Source organism: Protopterus annectens, chromosome 9.part0 (genome assembly GCF_019279795.1).
Source record: "Protopterus annectens isolate FY-2018-M chromosome 9.part0, PAN1.0, whole genome shotgun sequence".
Classification (NCBI taxonomy): Eukaryota; Metazoa; Chordata; order Ceratodontiformes; family Protopteridae; genus Protopterus; species Protopterus annectens.
Window position 1 is genome coordinate 157,603,946 of NC_056743.1, and position 26,262 is coordinate 157,630,207.

Below are 26,262 nucleotides of genomic sequence, written 5' to 3' on the forward strand. Positions count from 1 at the left end.
CCATTTTTTTTATTTCATTCTTATGAGCTTTCTTCCATATACATTTTAATATTCCACTACATAATTCTTCATAAACAAAGCCTTCCTTCAACCATTCATTCAGTACATTTACAAAATATTCTCTTTGCCAGTTCATTAATTTCTTGTACATTACATACCCTGTACCATCTGGGCCTGATGCCGAATCAGCATTTACTTTCCTAAGTACTTCATCTAATTCACTAACAGTATTTTTTTTACAGATTCTTCCTTAACTCTTTTGTATCACTTTCCTTTCTCTTGCTCTTTTTTCCTTTGTTTTCACTGTTATACATATTCTCCACGTACTGTACTACACCACTACAATACTCATAATTTGCTGTTGTGTTCTTTTTAGCCCTCCTTTTACATTTTCAGTTCCCTCATTATACTAGTATCCTCCTTTACTATTTACCCAAATATCTGATACCTCCTCCCTCTTAATTAATATCTCTGCGAAACAGCGATGCCTTAGATTTTCTCAATTTCTTTTATATATTTATTTTACCATATCATAATATTCTCTTGTATTATTCTCTAAATTCTCTAATACATTTCTTTGTATTTTCCCATACTTCACTTTCCCTTCCTTTTTTACATTACCTACATTGAAAAAACATTTTTTAAATGTTTTTTAATCCATTCCACCATTCAGGCCAGTTTTTATGCAAGTCCTTCATAGTTATATGTCCCTTCCATAACTGCAATACTTCCTACTCTCCAATTTTATCCAGTGATTTCTCATTTATTCTTTTTATACACTTTCCTGTTTTAATATATCCCCTTTCGTTCATCACCTCCATCCATATTGCTAAATGGTCTGAAAACCCCATCACAGATGTATCACCATCTGCAACCCCCAGGCCTTCCAGTAATATAAAGTAATCAATTTCAAATCTAAGTGACCTCCTTCTGTAAATCCACTGACTTTTATTCCACACAGCTAAATTACCACATTTTATCACTTCTTGTATTTTTCGTTTCACGTCTTTCCCTTTCCTTTTACATGTTCCCCTTAAATCACAAAGTCCCTTGCAATTATAATTGTTATGTTAACCACCACATAGTTTAATATTTGATGAAACAGATTCCCTCTTTTTATTGGTAGTTATATATGATCTAATGCTATAATTCTATAAACATGTTCTTTCCACCTCACATCCTCAACAGTTAACCTTGCCCTCCTTACCTACATTACTAGTATTTTTACTGTTTTTTTACATAACAGAACCACTGCAAACCAATGTTCACATTCTAAGTTCCATATTATATTTTTTACACCATAGTTTTCTTTTTGCAGTCTTTATTCACTTGTCTGGAATCTTACATACTCTAACAGAATAACATCCTCTTTGACTGACATCAGAAACTAAACCAATTGTTAAAATCAATCATTTTTTTGTTTATATTGTGGTATCATCCTTGGAGAAGGTAGAACATTGCTTAAGGCTAGGCTTATACCTACCTGTGACACATAATCTGAGAGGTCAGTCTTGTCTCTCTTCAGATACTTTAGTGAGGTATGTTCAAGTTATTCACCCCCATATGGACTATGACGGAGTCATACCAGTACTTGTGGTTGAGTGATTTGAGTGCTTGAGTGATTTGATGGATAATGGCACCTGACAGGCTGCTAAATGTAACCTGCTCTTTATCCAGCCTCAGCAGGGGAACATCTGTGTGTCTTAACAATGGGGTCACTTATGACTGATACATTAGGTTTTGTTATGTAACACCTTACAGGCTTATTTGTTGAGACACTGGTGTGTGTTATTATGTGTTGTTGTTTTTTTGCATTGTTATATGCGTAAGTCGTTTTTGTTTGGGAGGCCTCTGATCTTTTGGTAAGTTACTAGTCAGTACCTCCACATATGTGGTTTGTGTGTCATGTTCTTATTTAGTGTGGAAAGTATGTTTTTGCTGGCAACCAGTCTCACATTTAATTTGTCCTTATGTGAGAGCCTTACCTCCAATTTCATAGTATAACTACATCTCTCACATAAAGTATTTGTTTGTTTCAGAAGCGTTTGTCAGTATAGATAAGACAATTGCTACATTACCTAAGGATGCCCATATCTATCAGGCTGGCCATAGAGATGATGGAAAATTGCCCGCCCATGATAGCAGGTTCTTACTATATGTTTTATCAGGGAAAGGAATGGGTTAATTTGGCAGGACTGTGCTGCTAACACTGAGACTACAAGAGGGACCTATAATTTGTTTATGCTAAGGTTGATCAATAATTCAGTGGTGCTCAGTGTACAACTGAGTTGCTCCTAGAGCAACAGAAAAGCATGGAAGCGATTCACTGACAGCTGCTGAGGGAAAAACTGAGCTTCTGGGATATTGCATTTATACAAGGGTATTGCTAACCACCACTGGACGAAGAGCAGCACCACGCAAATGCTTGGCTTAAATACGAGGAAAGAGAAACAAGTTTTAAGCTAATTACCAATCAGGAAAGCACAAAATAAACCTTCCACCAGCAATCCCCAACTCAGAGAAGTTAGATTAGCACACTTCTGCCACATTTTGTTATTTTCTTTGTCTCCTCCACACAATCTATATCCTTCTTAATATATTATACCCTCACATGTTCATGGTTTTCCATACAGGTATTTTCTAGTACTGCCTACAATAACAATGGCACCACCATTTGAGCTGCTATATCTCTCTATACAATGCATTTTCTAGTAAGCCATGCCTCCCTCACATTCTGCTACACCTCTTTCTTTAACTGCTTCTAGAGTATATCCTATAAAGGGCAGGTGGATAAACTGTGGTTAGAGTTATAACTAGTATTGTTCCTATATTGCTATGACAAATGTGTTACAAAAAATTAGACAGACCATAAGATGTTTAGCCCTATGCATCTTTAAGAAGATGCAATTAAAAAGTCATGCCACCCTTTTCAAGTTCCTCCTAAATCAATTGGGACCATGCATAACCCTCAAGTAAATATGTGTCTACCAATCCATTCATCCACTCTGATTTTAAATGGGTTACCAGGTAGTACTTTATTCGAACTGTAAAGGTAATTAATTCCATACTCTGGGACTACATTGGGTTAATGTCCTATAAATCTAATGCATCTTGTTTATTTGTTGTTATTGTCAGTTTAGTTCCCCACTGCAGATATTTGGAGACCAACTGGCTTTGTGGAGAAATATGAGGCCACATAAGGTTGGGCCTTTCATGCCAGACAAGGACTAAAGTAGGAGGTGTCTTAATAATACATCAATAACAAACATACCTCTAAGTTGGTCGTACAGGATGACACACTGGAGTTCCTCCACATGCAGATCACTATAGACAAAATCTTGTACAATATCCTAGCCAGCTATAGGTCACCTTCCATGTCCCAAGAAGCTCAAAATGCATATTTGGACCTATTGGAGACACTTACCATCCAGTCTAACACCCTCCTCATGGAGACTTTAATTCCCCTTCTATAGACTGGGAATCCTACATGGCCTCAAATCTACAGGCACAGAGATTATTAGACTTTGTAAATACAAACACCCTTGGCCAAATAGAGAATGTGCCTACTAGTGGCTCCAACATACAAGACCTTGTGCTCACAAATATGGGAGAATGCTGTACCCCCCTCCCCATGTGTCATCCTCCCTGATAACCTCTGACCATAAAGCTGTCGCCTTCAAAATCAAAAATCAACTGCATAATCCCATTAAAACCAATAACATTTAGGAATTATTCCATGGTAAATTACCTTTTATTAACCCTAAGAAAACAGAAGCTTATGCTGAATTGCTCTCAGAAACTCTGTACAAACATGTCAATGACTGCATACAGGCTGCTGTACCTACCAAAAGTAAGACCAGGAATAGCCCCAGAAATGAACCACCCCAGTGGTATCCCAAATTAAACACGATAGACAACAAAAGGAAACAAATACGGCAAAAATCATAAAGGCTAATTTCCATAAAGATAAACTCTCTCATCAAACTAAACAGGCAACTAAGAGGAGTAATTAGGCCAGGCAAGCACAACTTCGAGGTTAAGGTAGCCTTCCAAGTGAAAGATAGCCATAAGGCCTTCTTTACCTATGTCAGAAACCACAGCTGAACTGGTGGTTAATGGTGCCACATTCACCGAACCTGTCAATATAGCAAACCTGTTAGTGGACAAATATAGTTCAACTTTATCCCCCTCACCTCCAACCATCCCCCCAAAAATATCCTCAAACATAACCCCTCCAACTATAACTAGGAAGCATGTACTGGCTTCACTTGCTAAAGCCAAGAACATGGCCTCAGTGGGCTCCAATAACATTCTAGAATACCTCTTAAACAGTCTAAAATATGATTTATCAGGGCTCCTGGAGTCATTATTTAACTATAGTCTTAAAACAGGCTTTCATCCCCCTTCATAAGGGAGGACCTTCAGAAGATCCTGGAAACTACAGACCCATTAGTCTGACTAGTCTTTTTTGTAAAGCCATGGAAAGAATTATCATTAAACTTATCAACAAGGACAAAGGAAATATGTAGATCAAAAGAAATGTACCAAACACGGTACCTTTGTGCCGGAACACTTCATAGTACATGTAACACTGAAAAAAAGTGTGATGAAAAGTCCATGTTAGATGTGAAAGTATTCACTTTAACATTATATCATTAACGATAAATTTTATATTCGAGCCATGTTTGGTACCTTCCTCTTGATCTACACATTTATTTTATTTTGGGAAAGAGGCACCTTATTCTTCAACCAGTTTTAGAATGGACATAGGAAATATCCTGACACTGGATCAGTCTCATTTTGGCTTTGCCAAAAGAAGGTTATTTTACTGAATCTGGTGAACTTCTTTGAATCTGGTGAACTTCTTTGAAAAGGTCACTAAGGCATTGGATGAGAGGAAAATGGTGCCTGCTGCCCAAGTAGATCTGGGTAAAGTATTTGATACAGAACCACACTTTGGCATTGTCAACAAACTTATTGAACTAGGTATAACTGCCTTTATAACATGCTGGATAGCTAGCTAGCTGACTGATAGGATGCAAGAGGTTAGAATTGGTGAAGCCACCTCCACAAAGAGGCTGTTCAGTAGTGCAGTCCCCCAGGGCTCTGTGATAGGCCCACTTCTCTTTGGCACCCATTTCTTGGATAACAAATCCAATGTCAAAGGTTTCGGGCTAACCACCTTTCCAGATGATTTCAAACTGGGAGCAGTCATTGAATACCCCTAAGATGAGAACACCCATGTGAAAGGTCTAACACACACAAACACTTAGTGGCAAAGCCATGGCTTAAAATTAATTTCCAACAATATGACCAATGGTTAAATAATTTCCCTGTGTGACAGCAGACTTAGTGGGCTCATATGCTTAGGCCTGATTTCCTGATGACTCTTGGTGAGTTATGTGAATTTGTAGTGTATGTGAGTGAAGAAGAAGTAGGCACTGCATCATGTGCTGGAGACTACATTTTTAGAGGACGTTCTAGGAGGCTTTGCCAAAGTTTTCTTTTCAGCCTCAACATAAGATATGGGCCTAGTGGTGTGTTGTAACTGATGTCGTGTCCTGTAGGTATGATGCTTACTGATTGTGGGATGACATCAGTGGTTTGCCTCCATGTTTCTTAAATATTTAATCTTTCACATGTTGTACTGATAAAAGCAATTAACAGTCAGTAAACATAAGGCAATTACTGCACTGTCTTAGAACACCAAATGTCATTTAAATGACAACAGATGGGATGAAAGCAGACTGTTGAACCACGTTTCCAGAGAGGTGAGGACTATGATTGACTGTAGCATTCATGGACTGGAGGGAGACTATTATAAATGACCATGAAGATTTATGGATTAAGTATTTATGTTGATATTCTGAAGTTATGTTAAAAAAAAACACAATTTAGCTTTATTGTAAAAATCAATGATGATTTCACATAACTACTTCGTAGATTGCAACTCCTAATATGATGCAGCTCACTTGTTACTGGGCAATGAACATAACAGCTAGCATTATTTACCACAGAATAGTAACCAGTCCCTAGGACTGAACTACTAACTTCATGCAGATACTTTGCAGAATCACAGGTATTTGCACATCTCAGGATACTTGGGCACACCATGGAGCAGTCACTGGACATTGGTCACAATAGCTATAACCAGTAAAAGCAAAGTCTTATTATCTAGTACTGTATTTTACATTATTCCGCTTCATAGAAAAATTTATCATAAATTATCACATAATATCAGTAAAGAAATTACTTGCTTACTTTCCATAATGCATAATTGAGCCATAATCGTAGCGTGTTCCCAGATTATTGGTGTTCAGCCTTTTAAAGTTACCTTCCCTGCCTGAAGAGAAAAGACAAAGGAGTCACAAAATTATATAGACAAATGCAATGCTTTGCAGTAGCGCATGGATATCTCAGGTTTCCTATGAATTGAAACAAATTATTGGTCAAAGTATTACTATTCTGTGTCATATACAGAGCTACCAGCATTAGTGTTGTACTGACTGTCAGGAATCTGATAGAAACAGTATTGTTTGCATCCCATGAGTTTGCTTGGAAAAGAAAAGTAATAAATAAACATAAAGTAGCAGGCAACATTTTATAAGAATCAAATGGCCTCAGACAATTGTCCAGTTACCTGCTTTATCATACAACATGCTTCCATAACCCTTGCATGTATGTGCACTTATCAAATATGTACTGAAATTGTGTTGCTAGACATGCACGTGCCAACCCCCCCATCATGAAAAATGTATACAGACTTCATTTGATTGGGCTGTATTCTGAGAACTGAGTCTGGGTTCAAAATTCATAGCAGACCTCATAGCACTCAGATGTTTAAGAAGAAGCATACTGCAAAATCAACCCCAAATTATAAGGATTTATTTAACTAAATATCAAATGTAGATGACCTAGAGGTAGACTATAAGAATCATGTTTAAATACCAATGATCAATGAAATGGGAAAGCAGGATACAAAGAAATGCAGAGAAGTAGGCCAAGGATGGTAATTATCCAGTGACTTTCAAAAGGTTTGTATATATTGTGTATGCACAGTGGCCTAAGACAGTCTAAAAATGAGATCTGTTAGTATATGGGATCCATATTAGTCCATCAAAATACATTTCTTGAAAAACTGACTCAATCAAAGCAAACCAATCAAGTCACATTCTGAATTTATTTATTTATTTATTTATTTTTGACTGGAGGGCAAAGCCCCATACTCTCCTTTACAGGCGTCTTTACCCACTGGAAATGCAGACTTAATCAAACATGATATGCTAACCTTAGAGTTTACTGCTAGCACCATAGCGTAAAGAATATAGCAATCACTACAACCGATGGGACAAAGGTTTGATTAGTAGTTAGGCTTCTGAGGTGCTGGCAGTGAGTGAAGGTGTGTCCTGTGTCCATCCCGGGGGCAGTTGTATATGCATCCCTTGTGAACATCTCTGGTAGAGGCTGGGGTTGAGGCAATGATAGGCATAGTCCAAAGAGGGGGAAAGTTGGGAGGTTCTGGTTGAGCTGTTGCAGAGTTGAGGTTATATGCCACATGTCCCCGTGCGTACCTTCCCCTCAGACAAAATGACATGATCACAGAAATTGGGAGAGTAATGGGGGGGGGGCACCACAAAAACATAATTATTCTCTGTCTGAAGGTTAAAGACATGAACCCCCAGGATGTCCTTAGGTTCTGTATAGGATTCAGCTTGAACTCCAGAATGGTTTGATGTAAGAGAGGCAGACACACCTGATGACAGATATGGGCAGTTGGTATGCTGTACTATGAAGTAAGGTAGTTAAACAGGCTATCCCCCAAGAAAAATTCTGATTTTGCTGCACCTTGGAGAAAGGAGCAAACAAATTCTAAACTCAGTGATTATCATGGAGGACTGAGGATTTACCCGAAATGCAGCTAGTCATGCTCTTGGCCTTCATTAAATGGTAGCTGCTCAAGCATCTTAAAATGAAGGACCCCTGCATGAGCTACTGTGAAGGTACAGCTAAGGGATAAATGGCTTTTATAGTAAACACTGTATTGCTAAACTTAAATGATTACCTGCAACCACAGCTGTTATCAAAAGCAGCAATTTAAATTGTACATCATTTTGTTTCATAACTACACATACTGAAAAAGATGGTTAAAATATTTATATAAGCAAGCCAAAAACTCACATAAACAAGTAAATAATCCCAAAGGCAGTCAACAAATGTAAAAACAGCGATTGTAGACTGTATACAAGTACTCAAAAGGTGCAAGCATCACTTTAATACATAAAACAATAAAAACTGGTTAGCGTTTTCATTTCACAATGTGTAAAACTTCATCAGACAAACAAAATTCACAAGTGTCACTTCCTTTATGCTTTACCATCCATTCTCATTGGTTGACACATACTGATGCTGGATTTAAAATAACTCACACATTAACTAATCGAGTTCTGTTAGGGAACCACTGCACAATGAATCTATACACTTACTTAACATTAAAAAAAGACAGAATAAGTTGCTAAAATGTTGCATGCGCTAATTCATAATTAAATTACTCTTTAAAAACAAGCTGCATAAGCAAAAACATATTTTTAACTTTCTTCTAATTATTGTTTACACTTTTGTGTGATCTATTTATGACCTATGTATTTTTCATATGTATACACACACACATATACATATATATATCCCCATTACTATATGTTCACTTGGACGTTTTTACTTTCCAGTGCTTTTAACTACAAAATGGGGGAGATGGAGCTTCTCTCATTTATACCTGGCCAGCTGTCAGCCTGTAGGTGAATCTGCTGTTTAAGTTCACTGATGTCTAACATCAGTGCCCATCGTTTATTGTCGTCAATAATGACATGATCTATGGCCGTGTAATGAAAAGCATGCCCTTCATTGTTGGTGACATGTTTTGCCAAGGCATTATTTGTGCTATGTCTTTTAATGGCCTACTCGTGCTCGTATATTTTCTGAGAGAACCTTCTCTCCATCTTTCCAATGTGGAAACAATGACAGGATTTACATGAGGCCAGGTATACTACTCCTTTAGAAGTGCAAATATATCTGTTCCTAAGATAATATGTATTATTCCTAAGATAATATGCATTATTCCTAAGATAATATGTATTATTCCTAAGATAATATGCATTATTCCTAAGATAATATGCGTTATTCCTAAGATAATATGTATTATTCCTAAGATAATATGTATTATTCCTAACAGTAAAGCTGTTCGACGATTGAATTTTATTACACCATGTGCAGGTTCCACACTTAACCATTCCTTGTTTACATTTTATTTTTCCTCTCCATTTTGTCCTCAGTAAATCCTTAAAATATGGCTCCTTTCCATATACAGTTCTTAGGTTTTTTTCCCTATTCTCTGTCTTAAATTTGCATCCTCAAATAGGATGAGCCAGTTCTTTTCAAAAATATTCCTTAACGTGGCAGTGTCTTGATTAAAGGTCAAAACCAAGGCTTTTGAAAATTCAGATGTTACCCCTTCTTTTTCATTTTCAAATCCACTCGGGGTCCTGTCCACACTATGTATGGTTTCATGTGGCTGATCTGCAGACTGCCCAGAGGCACCATAGTGGCTTAAAATAGGTTTAAAGTGTCCATTTAGTCTTTTTATAGTAACCTCTGAGATTAATTTGTCCACAAGGTCAGAGAAATAGGCCCTACTAAGAAATATAGACCATAAGGTGTTAACCTCTTCAATAAAGTCATTGTGCGTGGTGACCAGCTGGGCCACTCTGTCAAGTTGCCCCTTCACAACCGACCTCTTTTGATGGTAAGGGTGCGAACTGCTGAAGTGCAAAAAGCAATTGCAGTATGTCACTTTCCTATGTATCCTAGTGATATATCTGGTGTTAGTGGTATCTTTAAAAAGGTAAATGTCAAGGTAATGGATGGAATGGGTGCTATAATCAAAGGTAAACTGCAAGAAAGCTGTAGTCTCATTGATATAATTCAAAAAGCTTTCCAACTCTATAAATGGCCTTTTCCATTTGACGCAGATGTCATCCTGGAATTGCTGATAAAGCTTAATATGGGGGTAAAAGGTAGATGAAAACACAAATTGCCTCTGACAAGTTGCAAAGGTTGTCATGGCTTACTGGATGAGTGGGGATGATTTGGTAACACTAGACTACCCATATTCTGGAGAAGTTAAAGTTTGGAATGAGTGGCTAATGTTGCCTTATGCTTCTCAGAGGAGAAAGAGAGGTTAGAATGTGAGAAGAAATAGCAAACACTGCCTTATCCATTCCTGGAGAGGTGTTAAAATGTGGGAATGAGTGTCTGATACTGGCTTGCCCATCTCAGGGGAGGAGTCAGAATGTGGGAATGAGTGGTTAACACTGGTATATCCATCCAAGGGGAGGAGTTAGAAAGTGAGAATAAGTGGTTAATGCTACCTCACCCAGCCCAAGGGTGGAGTCAGAAGGTGTACATGCATTGTTAACACTGACTTATCTATCCCAGGGGAGGAGATGGAATGTGAAAATGTGGCGCTAATAGTAACTTGTCCATCCCAGAGGAAGAGTTGGAAGGTGAGAGTGACTAGCTAACACTGGTTTACCCATCTCAGGGGTTGAGTCAGAAAGTGAGAATGGGTAGCTAACACTAACTTACTATGATGATTGATTGGGTGATGGCTTTAATACAATTCATTCTCACCTGCACAACTGAAGAGCAAATGAACCAAGCAATAGTGATGAAGGCATTGTAGAACACAGTCAATTAATGTTGTTCATTCCAAACATTTTCTCAGTCTTTTGGTTCTCCATGTCTCTCAGTTATCAAAGTGAAGTCCCATTTGTTACCTGAGCAGAACTCTTATCCCAGTGGGCCATTTCAGGCTCAGCCTGGGAGAGCATAGCAGACAAAAAAGAAAAGTTCACATTTTCTGATGAATGCATATAGTGATGTATAGTGAAGCATGTTTTACAAGCAATCACGACTATATCAACAATACAACTATAAATAAAAGAACAATTATCACTAAAAATCAACCATCAGTATTAAAAGTGTAAAACAAGTTACACAACTGGATCAGAATGCAGTATACACAGTAACTATCAGCATGCGCAGTATATACAACAAGGTATATAATGGTATGGAACGCAGACGGATGGAAAACGTTAAGGAAGAGTGGAAGGAAGGTGAGAAACATGAAAAACGATTAGTAGCATAACAGTATAGTATGAGTTAAGTTAGACTGTAAAGGGCTAAGAATGGGTTTAATTAGGCTACCTATTCATTATTCAAATACTTTATAGAGGGGTTAGGTGGGAAAGAAGTGACTGGAGCTTTATTGGGAAGGATTCCTAAATGGGGGGGGGGGGGGGTCAGTGTTAACAACATGTAGTTGATAGTAGTAGATGAAGGACCAGGATGTATACTCCAGTTTATACAGTTATATTCCTTTTATGCCACATATGAAAAGAAGCAAATAATTCCAGATGGGCTACAAACAGATGTTTTGGAAACAGGAGTAAAAATCATTCTCATGGTACAAACAGATTATACTTTGTGACTCTCTGGCAAAGTGATTACTGCAAAGACTACTTATAATACACGCTGACACTGTTCAGTTGGAAGCAGACAGATGAGATTAGTGTAATATTTTATGAGGGATATTCATCTAAAGAATGGCAGATAACAGACACATTAAATCAACAAATGCCATACCGCCTTTCAGAAGCATGGATGCTAAGAGGGTATATAATGTATAGTGCAGTTGCTCTATAATTGTGAAAGCAGTGCATGTTAATTATGAGAAGGCATGAAGAGAACATATAATAAATTGCCAATGTTACAGAACTGCATTCTTCTACTTAAAAACAGTGCCACAAAGAGTGATCATCAATGGCTTTATGCAATACAGGTGTTTTAAGATACTACTTCATGAATGCATGCATACAAATGTTCAAATATAGCACTTAAGATGGTTTAACAAAGTGAAAGCAAAATAGCTTTTTGAATGAAAAAATATATTTCAGAGTACTTCTGTAAAACAATAGTCATAAAATTCATGATGAAAACTGAAGAAATGCCTATATTACGTTTAAAAAAAAAATACTCACTGCCAAAGTCACTAGGCTGCATTTTTCCAAATGCAGAAGCAGAGTCATACCTCTGTGGGTTCAGCAGCCAAAACTATAGATACAGATTTAGATTTATTTATTTATTTATATAGAAATGAAAAAACACAGACTGTACTTTTCAGGCTGATTTGTTTCAGTGCTGTAGCTTAAATTGTAAGGAAATAAAACTACATCTGAAATACTGAAAATTGTCAGAAATACGTATAAGCCTTCATTAAAATGAAACAAAGGTTCATCACTTCATCAACTATCAATAATTTTGTAACATAAGTTTGGAATACTTCATCCACATTTTTTTCAACTATATTATTAAAAGAATAAAGGGCAAAGTGAAAGAGTGATCAAATACAAAACACCAACTTATGGGTAGATTTTTTTTTTTGTGTAATATTGATACTTTTCACCTACAAAAAGAATCTGGAAAAAATAAACAACCATGGCACTGTGTGCCTTGGACATGCATCCTCACCCCACCCCAAAGAGAAATGAGCTGGCAATTCCATGTCACTCCTTCCTTCCCCTTGGCATTTCCAACAAATTCCCTAGCTGCTAAATTAACTCAGGGTTGCAGTCAGAGCTTTACACTTTTGGGTCAACAGAACTGGTTATAATTGCTTATATTTTGATTGATGACATTCCTACTTTAAATATTTACTTGAAGCTTCACTCTATGTATTACAGGTTACTACCTTTTAAATGTGGTGCCCTCCATGAGCTGTATCAACCATTGATGGTCTATTCCTTGTGTTAAGCACCTTAACTATATTAAGGTCTAGCTAAATAGTTTTGTACCTATTTTGCCACAGCCATTGTGGTAGCATTTTAACTATATGTTTTATTTACTGTATTGTGGCTCTTGTGAAGTATTTTTGTAAGCTTTTCTTTCTTTTTCTGTGTTTATTGAGAGTGTTTTTATGTGTTACTACTTGTGGCTGTTGTATAACTATCGTGGAAAATTTTGCACTTTACAATTCAGCAACATGAATTGTAGTTTGCCGGTTAAAGAAGATTTTCCTTATTTGTGGACTGTAGAAAGCACAATGAAGCATTTTATCCAATTGGAAAATTGATTTTTTTAAGCATTGCATGTATATCTGATGTTTTGGAATAACATTAACACTATTCTTAAGGATGCTTCTGTATTTAACAGCTGTGCATACCTAGTTAGGTAGTATGACATCATTAAGATTCAACATTGTACTTCTGATATAAGTACACAAGTAGACCTTCTTCACACCTTACAGCAGATTATAATTAAAATAATTTACATCCTTAAGTTCCATCTGTCTCATAAGCCAATATACACCACCTTCTAACAGTTCTGTCAAGGTTGTCCAGCTATTGTCAGAATTACAGCTTACTGTGTGTGATGATATCCTAAACCACATACTGGTCCTGCAGCCCATGAAAAGTAAGTGCATGGCTCTTGCAGGTGTCACAATTCTGCTAGCACTTGATAGCAATTCTATTACTTATCCAGGTTACCCAATTCCCACCGCTCCTGTACCAAAAGTAAGAAGTTAATCTAATACTAAACAGAAGAGTCTTCTAACTGGGTTTCCAAGATTTGTAGAAGTTAGCATTTTGTTGTAAGAAGTAAGACATTTCAGGTGCCACTTCCATGCCTACCTGAGGGGCCACGGTGTTGCTCTCACTGAAAAGAAGCTCCCTGTAAATTACAAATTCCTCATCTGAATACCATCTAGTAGTAATCACTGTAGAAACAAAGAATATTGCTATTACTCCATCAGAGCAGATGTAATCTACACGTCATGATATCTTAATATTAGCTAAGGGTATGAACTTTATAGTAAACTATGAGGGAACTTTAGGTTACAATATGATTCCTTAGGTGTTCACTTATCTTGTTGTTTAAGCCAACATTCTTTCTCCAGAATGACCTTCACATTACCAAGCTTGAAATGAGTTCCTGGGTATTCATGTCACATAGTGAAGTATTTTTTCTCTCCCAACAGAGCCTCATCCATTATAATATGAAATTGAAAACAAGATTAACATTATATCAGCTGATACATATAGCTTAAATACTAAAATTCATGAGTTAGAAACATTCCTGTTTGATAAAGACATATCTGTTGTCATTACTACTAAGACGTGGTTTGGAGTGGGAGATGCATTGTTACTATATTCTAAACTATGAAGGATTTCGTAATTTCAGATCATTTTATGTTGGTGGCAGAATTTCTACTTTTGTTAGAAGTAACTTGAAATCCAGATTAAAATTCAGCTGCTCCATTGCTTAAATCCCTGTGGTAGAACTGTGTATATCTAATAAATATATGCCTGCATTTGGCTTTTACCACAGCAAAAGTCTTATGAGGGAAATTGTTTTCTGTCTTGTTTTGTTGAACCATTTAATTCAGTATCCCTATCAAAATGTTATTTGGGAATTAATTATATGTACTAGTCCCTCAGATGGACCACCACTGCCTATTATTTTATGCATTGGTAATTCAAGGGTTATCAATCTCCACCAAGGGTGTAGCCAAACATACTGTTTGAACAATATAGAGTATGTTTTTTTTCTGAGCATCAGTGAGAAACATTGGGGCTTTATCAGGCCATATTAAATCTATATGCTTCTAACAATGTGCATATAGCTTGCTTCCATAGAGGATTGCAAAATAAAAACAATATCTCTAACAGTTTTTGACTGAGCAGCTAAAAATGTTAAAAACATTAAGTAGTGGGGGGATGTCAGCAGTTTGAGCTAGGTGTCAAGCAATAAGAGTTTGTGAGTACAAAATGGAATTCACTGACTGTACCTCTGATCTCCACACAAGAGGTAACTCTATTTTGAATGCTTTATTTCTTCTCTTGAGTTTAATCCATATATCACTTGTGTTTTCCTATCCTATAGGACTGTCTTATCATATCTGTGCAATAGGTACATACTCCATCCAAAGTACGCATTCAAGTCATATGCAGAGTCTTTCAAGGCAAATTATTGCACCATAAAATCATGTATTAGCGATTATAACTGACATGAAGACTTTTATGGTAATAATATACGTGCTAGCTTGGATTTTGTATAAAACATCTCACCTTATAATTGAAAATTATATTCCTCCTACTAATACTACTACCAGGGAGTCCATTGTTCTGGACCACCCTTGTTGGTGAGTTAATAACACATTCAGTTTTAATCACAGATAAAAACATATCATTTAGATCATCAAAATGCATCAAACCTCATGTAGCAATATGAATTTGTTCACTCTATCAGCTCCCTTAAAGAAAATAATTTGTTAAAGTAAAAAAAAAATGAACAGTTCTTACTGATAATATTGTGACTAACAGAGAAGTCCTGCTCATATACTGTAACATAATAAGATATGCCACCATTAAAAATATTGAACTTGATATTAATGGTGAATTTATTTTTTATATACAAACTCTTATATTTTGGTAACTCATTTTGAGACATGTTTACCTCTGATAAAAGTGTTGTTACCTATATATATATATATATATATATATATATATATATATATATATATATATATATATGATGCATGACAGTGTGTTCAATTATCAGTATTAATCCAGTATATAGCCCTTCATAATTTTAAGTATATTTCAACTACAAGTTTGAATATGATTCCTGAGGTATTCATTAAGAATGTTCTAAGAACACACTGGTTCTAATTTCACAACATCTATGGCAGTAGGTTATGTTGCTCTATAATAAAAGTCAGCATCGGTGCTAGTTATTCAAAATGGAGGTAATAAAGGTATAACAAACAGTAAAAGACCTATTAGTCTGTCCTCCATAACTAAGAATACAATTGAATACATTCTTCCAAACGTTCTACCAACTTTTAGACTTGAATCACTTGATAAATTCTAGTATGACTTTATTAAGAATTACTTGTGATTTTCCAATCTGCTCATTTTTTTGTACAAATGTAATTGATGTTCTGGATCATGGCCTATAGGTAGGCATTGCATTCCTAAATATGATCAGACTTTTAATGGTCTCCTGTATAGGAGCATTACAGATGGTCTCATATCTTTGGTAACACATTCTGTTATGCTTTTAGGATTTTTCAATGTATGTCTTAAAAGTAATTTGTTGGTGCTTACAGAATTGTACAGCTACTCTTTGCAGTATTGGCTGTGGTGTTCCACAGGGATCTCTTTGTACCAGTCCTTTTTATTGTCTTTATGACCTCAATATTTAGCATCATGGACATTTCATAGGTTCATATATTAGTACTAGCCAAACTGCCCTTGTGAACCATTTTAAGCCTAGCCAAATTATTCCAACAACTTGAGCTGAATTTATCCGTCAAACAGTCTGTTATTAAGTACCAGACCAGTGACCCTCTGAAAATAAAACCAAAACCTTACCATTTTGTAAATTAAACCACTGCACTAAATTTAATGAAAACGTAAAAACTAAGTCTTTTTTGATGAAGTTTTTGAAACAAGCTACTCAGAAAAGCTTGCATGATGTCTATTTATGGTCAATTAATAATAAATGTAATTCCTACACCCACACCTTAAATAATATCATTACAGAGGTTAGTCTGCTTCAAGGATTTTGGTACCTTGATAAATATAACACCCTGACCCTGCAGAATGAACTCTTCCTAGTAAATCCTTTATCTACTAAAAAGGGACTCAAATTAAATATTAAAAAATGTAGTATTGCCACTTTTAGTAGAAAACCTCTTCCTTCATTGTACTGCATAGACAGCACAACATTACAAAACAAAAATGTGGTCAAGAACCTAGGTACCTGGGTCTTTTGACCATCATGTAAGAACAATTGTCAGCAAATGATTTTATTTAGCCTAGCTAATTGCTTAAGTAATAGGTCTAAAGAGAAAATAATTTGCCTGACAAACATTGAGTATAAGGGAATATTTTTCCCCCCTTTGAGATGTATGTCACTAAACAAATCAAACAATTAGAAAGGCCCCAGAAGTTCCTAACTAAATAGATCACAGGTCTAAAATCTTTTAGTTTCCAGGAGACACTGGAATCTCTATATACCTTTTTGACTTTTGTGGAATGATCTCTGTGTGTTGCATACCACACCATTACAGACCTAATTTTCTTGGGCCTCCTTTATCTGTGAATGCTCAATACTAGAATCAGGTACCTACATTTTCACCAAAAGATATATGCAACATGCTGAACCTTCTCATTCTTTTCATATTCAGTCTAAGAGATAACAATGTTGGGGAAAAATACAAAAATACTTTAGAGAACTAACATCGATTATCCTCTCTGTAGATTACCATAGTTGAATACACTGGGCCACTTTTCAATGTTTAACATTACTAATATATTCATACTGTACTAGGAATCCACCCAGATTGTTGATATGAGAGCAAGTATTTATAGTCTCAATGCAAACTTCCAACTTCTTTGAGATCTGCAGTGAACTTAAATTGTAAAAGCAAATTAGGTTCAGTGATGGAAAATTTGGAAATACAGAAACAAAAACTCATTGATGCAATTTACATGAGGATCTCCTTCATACCTCATAACTCTCCCTGATTGTGCAGAATACTCCTGATTTTTTTCTCAAATTTGTTATCTGTTCCAATTAATTTTTGATTTTCTGGTAAATCACTGAGGATTGCAGTCAATCGATAATGCTAGACTTTAGATTTTCAATCTTCTTATTGTTCTATAAACGCATGTTGATACAAAATGTGTTTTTCTATTAACTGTTTAAGTGAATTAGAGTGATATTTAAAAATGTTCCTGACTTTGGGCCTTTTCGCTTCATTATTTTTGGCTTTGTGAGCAAATAAATTGAGAGGTCAGATCTCTTTGAAAGATTTCAAGCTTATTGAACAGTCATATATTAACACAGTATGGAAGTCCAGGTTTAAAGATGTCATGTGATTGTGAAATCATTGTCTGAAAATCCACCAACAGAGGTGTTAAATATCCTACAGTTGATCACTGACAGGAGTTCAGCTGGAGGTACACAGATTTATGTGTGTTGTGTTTCTGCCGCTAATCCTCTTTCTGTGTGGGATGTTAGAACATCCATCTGTGTCCTCTTTCACTCCCTGCTGTTTTGTGAGTTATATATTTTAAACTGGTATATGGATCTAATCACTTGTTCTCATGATTTCCTTACAAGAAAGGAATTGAGGTTTCTCTCCCACCATCTTGCAGACATTTGGCAGGACAATGGTAAGATAGGGCCACCAAAACTCACTTAATGCATCAGCCACATCAAATGTTAGCATCGACAATGGTGCTGTTTTCAAATGTTAGAGTCAACATTGGTGATATCATCAAATGTTAGAGTCGACAATGGGGATATCTCCAAATGTTGGAGTTGACAATGAGTCTATCTTCCTTACTCACCATTTACAGAAGCTTACTGTAAATATAGGTAGGGGTATAATATTAATCTATTGGGCTTTCTTCAGAGTTGGATTTCTTTGACTGCAAATCCTTATGGACAATTAAAATAAAATCCATTTATGTGTGAGATGTTAAAACTGGAAACCACAAGGGGCAACATGAGAAATATCAACTGATATTGTAAACTATTGTAGCAAGAAGCAGCTATGTTCTTCTTGTCACTGTCAGAGACCAAAGAAAACATTCATCATACATGGTAAATTATAGCTTCCCATTAACAATGGAATAGAATCTAGATGTTATTTACTGAAAACATTGCATTTTCCCGTAAAAGGTAAATGCTGTTGCCATATCTCTTATTTTATGCAACTGATTCATAGATGCTCATAAACTCACATAACTCCATATACGCATCTCTCAGTTCAGCCATTTCTTTATTATTATTTATTAAAAAAAACTGTCTATAAGAAGCACCTTGATGTGCAGTGATGACTTGCTTTAAGAGAGTAAAGGCAAATATACCATCATGAAGTGTTTTTTTTTTTCTGCTAACAAATTGATTTAGTTCAGTGATTATATACTTTTACTTCTAAGTGAGCTCAGTTTGTATAATAATGTACCATTTTAGAATTCTTCCACCCATCTTTGATGTCACATAGGTTCATAGGTAGGTGCTAGGCTATTGGCCCTAGGGCCCCATACAAACCTAGCCAAAAACGTACCCTGACTTTCACCACCCAAGAAAATTATTTTCCTGTGCCCTTGTCAAGCAGAGCCACAGAAGTGATCCCTGGGGTGAATGTCTTATCTCCCATCCAATCATCAAGATTTTTCTTGAAGAGTGCTAATGAGGAGCTTTGTTTTCTATAGATAGGTAGTTTGTTCCAAAGTATGGGAAGTCTCTGGGACAGGAATCTATCCCTCCAGCATGTTCTGTTTATTGTTGCAACAAGGTTTAGGTCCCTAGAGCGTGTAGCTTGGAGGGATTGGGATTTCTTTAAGTGGAGCATGTCCAACAGCTCTGAGTTTGACATAGCTTTGTATGTTAGGCAGAGATCACCTCTGAGTAGGCGATATGCGACGGAGTAAAGCTGGAGTTTTTTGAGATGGTCTCCATAGGGCATCTGTTTGAGGCCAGAAATCTGCTTTGTGCGATATTTCTGCAGTATTTCCAGTTGTTGTAGATGTCTTGTGAGGTACATACCAAAAGGGGCATTGTACTCTATAATGGGTCAAATGAGTGACGAGTAGAGGGGAACAATGACATCTTTTTTCCTGGATGAGAAACCTTTTGTGATGAGGTGTGCCATGTAGAAGGATTTCCTGACTACTGTGGTGATGTGATTATCAAAGGAGAGACTACTGTCCACCTGTGTTCCAAGGTCTCTTATCACACTTTCGGTGTTAAGTAGACTACTGCCTATGTGGTAGTTCATGGGTACAGAGTTTTAACCAAAAGGGATGACAATTCACTTTTTGGCATTGAGCTTGAGGCCATGGCTTTGACACCAGGCATATGTCTCAGTGAGGCCCTTTTGTAGGATGTCCACATCATTAGGAGTTTTGATTATGGCTCCTAGTTTGCAGTAATCTGCGAACTTCATTAGCCAAAGACCTTCTCTGTTAGTATGTACTTCAGAGAAGTAGATACCAAACAGGAGAGGACCCAGGACTGAACCCTGTGGTACTCCACTTGTCGCTGGTCTGAAGTCGGATTTGGAGTCTGCTACTTTCACAGTGTGGGTTCTGTCAGTGAGCCAGTTGGCAACCCATCTTGTGACATAGGGATTTATACCTAGTTTAGTGAGTTTATCTATAATTCCAGAGTGGGAGATGGTGTCGAAAGCCTTGGCAAGATCTAGATAGGCTGTGTGAACCACCTTACCCTCATCTACGGCTTTGGTGACCGCTTCAAAGAAGTCTATCAGGTTCAGGAGACATGATCTGCCTTTTACAAACCCAAACTGGGTGGGGTCTAGAGTTTGGAGATTACCAATGTCATTGTTTATAAGTTCCATGATGATACGTTCCATAGCCTTGCAGACCAGGCTCGTCAGGTTAACGGGGTGGTAGTTCCCAGGGTCTGTGGTGGCTCCCTCTTTGTGGAGTGGGATGACCGTCGCTGTGCGCCATTCAGTGGACACAAAGCCTGAGGTAAGGCTATGACTGAACATGGTACTTCGGTGGGGTGCCAGTTTGTTCTGTAGTTCATGTAGAACGCAGCCTGGGATGTTATCAGGTCCCATGGTTGCTGTGTTCTTGGCTTTGGAGAGTGTGGTTTTTACCTGTGCAGCCATGATTACAGGAACTTTGCATTCTTCCGGTATAAAGATTGGCCCTTTAGGGGGTGAGAGATGGGTAAAGTTAGCACTGAACCTATCTGCCAGGATGTTGGCAATATCAGTTGGTTCTGTATATTTAGTGTCATTATGCTGTAAACATAAATAGAACATTCAAATCAAATGTATTTCTGAGAAGCAAATATAATTTATTTATTTTATTTATTTTTACATTTGTTAACCAAGTTAGTCTGTCTGGGTTCTTAGAAGCCCCTTTTTCAGCTGAGACCCGAGGAGAAAAGCTCCCAAAAAAAAAAAGTTTTAAGTAAACAAATAGTAAGAATAAAGAAAAACACAGATCACATTTTAAGTATACATACTTCTGAAGTAAGTACATAACATGCAATAAAGGAGTATACAGAATGGATGGAAATACAATACAATACAATACATATATGAAAATGGTCATGTAGTATGGCAGGAAACTAAGCAGAAATATGGTAAGATAATGTCAATACATTGCTGAACCAAGGTACTAGGCATGAAGTAAGTAAATATACAGATAAAGTTGTGTGAACTTTGGAAGTTAATAAATAAATTAAAGAACAGTAATAAGGGATTATGGGAACTGAGTGTAACATGAGCTAACTAGTATGGAATATGACGGAAAAAAAATGTGTAGGTAGTAGTAAGAGAGAGGGCTAGAAGTGATACAGTTAAGTTAGGTTATCCCTGAATGTTTCTTGTGTATTAGTTTAGAGCATGAACGTATCCAATTTGACAAGAAAAAAGATTTAAGCTGTTTCTTGAAGGCATTTTTGTCTTTAAGTAGTCTAAGGGTAAAGGGAGTGTGTTCCAATTTTTTTGCAACTGAGTGACAGAGTATTTTCTCAAAGGTTTTGTTTGGCTTATGAACTTCAAGAAAGTATTGATTAGTACTTCTTAGTGGGTGTTGAAGAGTATAAAATGTCAGAGAATTTGCAAGGGATGGACAGGATTTAGGACTGGTTAGTATATTGTGGGCTATAAGGAGCTGGGATTGAGGCAGTAAGTTGAAAAATTCAGGGCAGTGTAAAGCATTTAATGAGAGGCAGTGATGGAATTTGTACGGCTGATTTGCAGCAAATCTGGCTACTTTGTTATATGTGGTTTCTAGTTTGGATATTAGGTTACTCTGTAGATGGGTAAGAATAGGTGAAGCATAGAGTAGGGATGGTAGAAGCAGGAACTGGGCAAGGGATGGCCTGGATGCCCAGGGAAGAAAGTTTTTGTGAAGGTAAAGCAGACCTAGTTTTTGGTGTTTTTTTTTTTATTGAGCTATGAATGTGATGGCTGAATTTAAGTTCATCATCAATTATTGCTCCAAGGAGTTTTGTTTGGGTGTCAACAGAAATTTTAGTTCCATTAAGCGATGTTACAGAAAAGTTCTATTTTGCATGTTCCAGATTTTTAGGTAGGAAAAGTAGTAGCTTAATTTTACTCGCATTTAGCAGGAGTTGGTTGGATTGTAGCCAGTTTTCAACTGAGTGGAGTGAGTTTTGTATAAGGGATTGAAGGTTTTCTTTGTTGTCAGTAGAGTTGATGATGGTTGAGTCATCAGCATACTGAATAAGATTGGTTTGGGGGCAGGATGAGAAAAGGTCATTGGTAAATACATTGAAGAGGAGAAGCCCAATATTGATCCTTGTGGGACCCCTGTCCTAACTGCTAGAAAGGGGGAGTAGGAAGATTTCCATCTAACAGCCTGGTGTCTATTAGTGAGGTAATCACAGGACCAGGAGGTGGTGGAGTTCGAGAAGCCTAGGTTGGAGAGTTTATTGTGAAGTATGGTATGAGATACGGTGTTGAATGCTTTTGACAGGTCCAGAAAGAGGGCTGATGCTATTTTGCTATTATCCCTGACTTGAGCAATGTTATTAGTAAAGGATACAAGAGCAGTAGCTGTGCTATGTGTGGGGTGGAAGCCATGTTGAGTTGGTGTGAGTAGGTTTTCTTGTAGCAGATGATTAAGTACGTGCTTATGGATACACTTTTCCAGTATTTTGGAAAGAGGAGACAGTATGGCAATTGGTCTGAAATTAGTTGGCTCAGTGGAGTTTCCTCCTTTATGAAGAGGTACTACAAAAAAAATTTCTTCCAAATTTCAGGGAAGCCTAGGTTGGATAGTTTATTGTGAAGTATGGTATGAGATATGGTGTCAAATGCTTTTGACAGGTCCAGAAAGAGGGCTGATGCTATTTTGCTATTATCCCTGACTTGAGCAATGTTATTAGTAAAGGATACAAGAGCGGTAGCTGTGCTATGTGTGGGGTGGAAGCCATGTTGAGTTGGTGTGAGTAGGTTTTCTTGTAGCAGATGATTAAGTACTTGCTTATTGATACACTTTTCCAGTATTTTGGAGAGAGGAGACAGTATGGCAATTGGTCTGAAATTGGTTGGCTCAGTGGAGTTTCCTACTTTATGAAGAGATACTACAAAAAAAAATTCTTCCAAATTTCAGGGACTTTGCCTTATTTTATGGATCTATTAATCAGGATAGATATGGGGTAAGCTAGAGATGTAGCTGCATGTTTAAGGAATAATGGAGGAAGGTTATCAGCTGAGGGTGAACCAGGTTTTAGTTTAGTTAAGATCAACTTGATATAAGACGTGGAAACAGGTGATAGTGAGAATGAGAGTGAGGGTGAGAGAGGTGAATCAGAGGTGGATGAAGATGTAGATGGATTGAAAGAGGTGCAGGTGGAGAAGTTAGTTACAGTTAAGTTTTCAATGGTTTCAATGAAGAACTTATTAAGGAGGGTTGCTATTTCCAGAGGAGTCTTGTCAGAATAAAGTGCAGGTGGGGTAGGAGTACCAGGTGAGAGAAGTTTATTGATAGAGTTCCAGAATTTTTTAGGATTGCAGTTGGGATTGTTAAGTGAGGATTGGTAATAGGTCTTTTTATTAAGATTGATTTGTTTCTTAGCTTTCTTTCTAAGTTCCCTGTAAGAGATAAGGTTGGAAGAGGTATTATTGCCTTTCCAAGTTTTCCAAGCTTTATCTCTGGTCTTCATGAGTGTAAGGGTAGTTTTAGTTAGCCATGGGGCATACCTGAATTTGATGCAAATTTTCCTAGTGGGGGCAAGGGAATTGAGGATGGATAGTAAGGTGTTGTTGAAGCGTAGGATTGCTTCATCGAGAGTGAGATTACAGAGAAAGGACCAATTTATAGTAGAGAGGAGGTGATTTAGTGAGTCAGGAGAATAGCTAGATAGATCATGGGTCACCTTATATTGTTGTTCTTTATGCAGGTGTTCAGAGTTTCTGTGAACTAGTAAAGGTAGGTGGTCACCTAATGTGTCTGGTAGAGTGGTTAGATTATGGTAATGTTGGGGGTGAGATACTAGTATCCAGTCAATAAGTGAACCAGTAGAAGAAAATATATGAAGGAGGGTAGGGGAAGAGATGAGCTGTGTGAATCCATACATGTTGAGAGAGGTAGAAGGTGATTCTTTATTGATCTGCAGTCAGTCAATATTGACATCTCCTAGTATGATGGTTTCATAAGGGATATTTTTAGATATCCAGGAAAGAAAGTGTTCTAAAATGGGAACATTATTTCCCAGAGGGATCTAAATTGATGCAATGGCAAGTTTTTTATGGTGGCTAAGTTTAAAGTCAGCTAAAATGATCTCAGCTTTGAGAAAGTCAGATATGGGAAAAGAGATAGGGGACACAGACAGGCAGTTAGAATACATGATTGCGACTCCCCCTCCTCTTTTTGAAAGTCTGTCATGCCTGAGGATATTGTAGCTAGGGGGGAAGAATTTCAGAATTAGAAATACTTGGTTTTAACCAGGTTTCACACAAGGCAAATATGTTTGAATGATCCAAGCATGAAGTGTGTTGTTTTTTTTAACTATACTTTCAATATTTATTATAATATAAAACTGCAGTCAATAGATTTGTTGTAGAATAGTCTTGTTCTGTAAGTCAGCTTAGTGTTTGTACCATGTTGGAGCTGACAGATGAACATAAGTTTTATGGGCGGGAAATTATCTCATAGACTTTCTGTCTTTGGCAGATTGTCTCCAATAAATATTGACCGCAAACTAGTATTAGATCAGCAGCTAAGACTACTGCATCACTATTCCAGGGTTTGGGCTTCAAACCCATCCTTTGATTAGTGTGTGTGTTTGAGTTTGTATGTTCTCCCTATTTGTAGAATTTGTCCAGGTGACCAGGTGTAGTACATGGAGTATGCTGATTACGGTCTGAAACCAGCAAAAAGAAAATTCAGTTACATACTGCTCTGCAGTAAGACCCGATCACAATAGCTTACAAAGGTGCATAACAATTTTTGTTATGCACCTTTGAAAGCATTTACGATGGGTACTCATACTGCAGCACACATGGCAGCCTAGACAGAATCCACGAAACAGCATTAGCAACAATTTGTCAGCCTTAGAAGTTCTAGTACACTTTTCACTGCTAGACAATAAAAGTGTGGCATGGGAAAATGTCCTGCAACTTTTAAAGTTCTTGGATAACTGTGTTGCAGCATTCATAGCACTATAGCATTCACGGATGGAAAACATCTCATTTTTCTACATTATTTTTCTGTAATTAGTAGTGCATCAGGGCCACTAAAGCTTTATGTACTACAAAATTATTATTTCTCTTTCTTTAACTAACTAGTTATGTGTAGAGATGTCAAGACTAACTTCTTTAAGCTTCAGTTTTATCTCACTCTCAAGTCTCAACACACACACACACACACACACACACACACACACACACACACACACACACACACACACACACACACACACACACACACACACACACACACACACACACACACACACACACACACACACACACACACGTAGATGTATCTTCTAACAGTACACCACCAAAGAAAGGGTTTCATATGTAGATATTTTTATCTCATCTACAATCATGTAACATCATTAACAGATTAACTATATATCAAGTGTGCCATCAATGATTTATCTACATTCTTTACACAGAAATAAAATGTGCACCACACTATTCATTACATCAGAGTAACACATTTCACATACTGCACAAAAAACACAGACAGAGCCCATAATCATCAATAAAACCCATTTACATCATCCCTAGAGATGAGCATTGAGTGACTGGAAGAAGAAATGTTAAAATAAAAAAAATAAAGTAAAAGGTGACACTAACTAGAACTGGCCAGTCAGAAAATGGCAGTAATCACATATGACACAATTTCAACTTTGTCAACTTACAGTAGACTAATTAAAATGGTAACTAAACCATAAAACTGACTGTGTAATGTATATCCTCCATATGGTAGAATAAGTTCAAGAAAGTTCAATTTGCAATATGTATGCTAGACCACATCTTGTTATAGGTATAGTATTTATTACACCTCTTAACAAGACATGCTGTCTGTCTGCCTGAAATGAAGAAACACATCTTCAGAAATAAAAATGTGCATTTTCTTTTAAAAATGTCTGCATTAGCAACATGTCAAG

General features: G+C 36.9%; 1 protein-coding gene across 1 annotated transcript in view; it reads right to left on the reverse strand.

Moving 5' to 3' along the window:
* LOC122811101 (high choriolytic enzyme 1-like) overlaps positions 1-26,262 on the reverse strand; it is a 154,085-nt gene that overhangs the window by 43,021 nt on the left and 84,802 nt on the right. Inside the window, exon 7 of the mRNA XM_044082678.1 lies at positions 6,262-6,343. Coding sequence (XP_043938613.1) covers positions 6,262-6,343 — 82 coding nt within the window. The remainder of the gene's footprint in view (positions 1-6,261; positions 6,344-26,262) is intronic.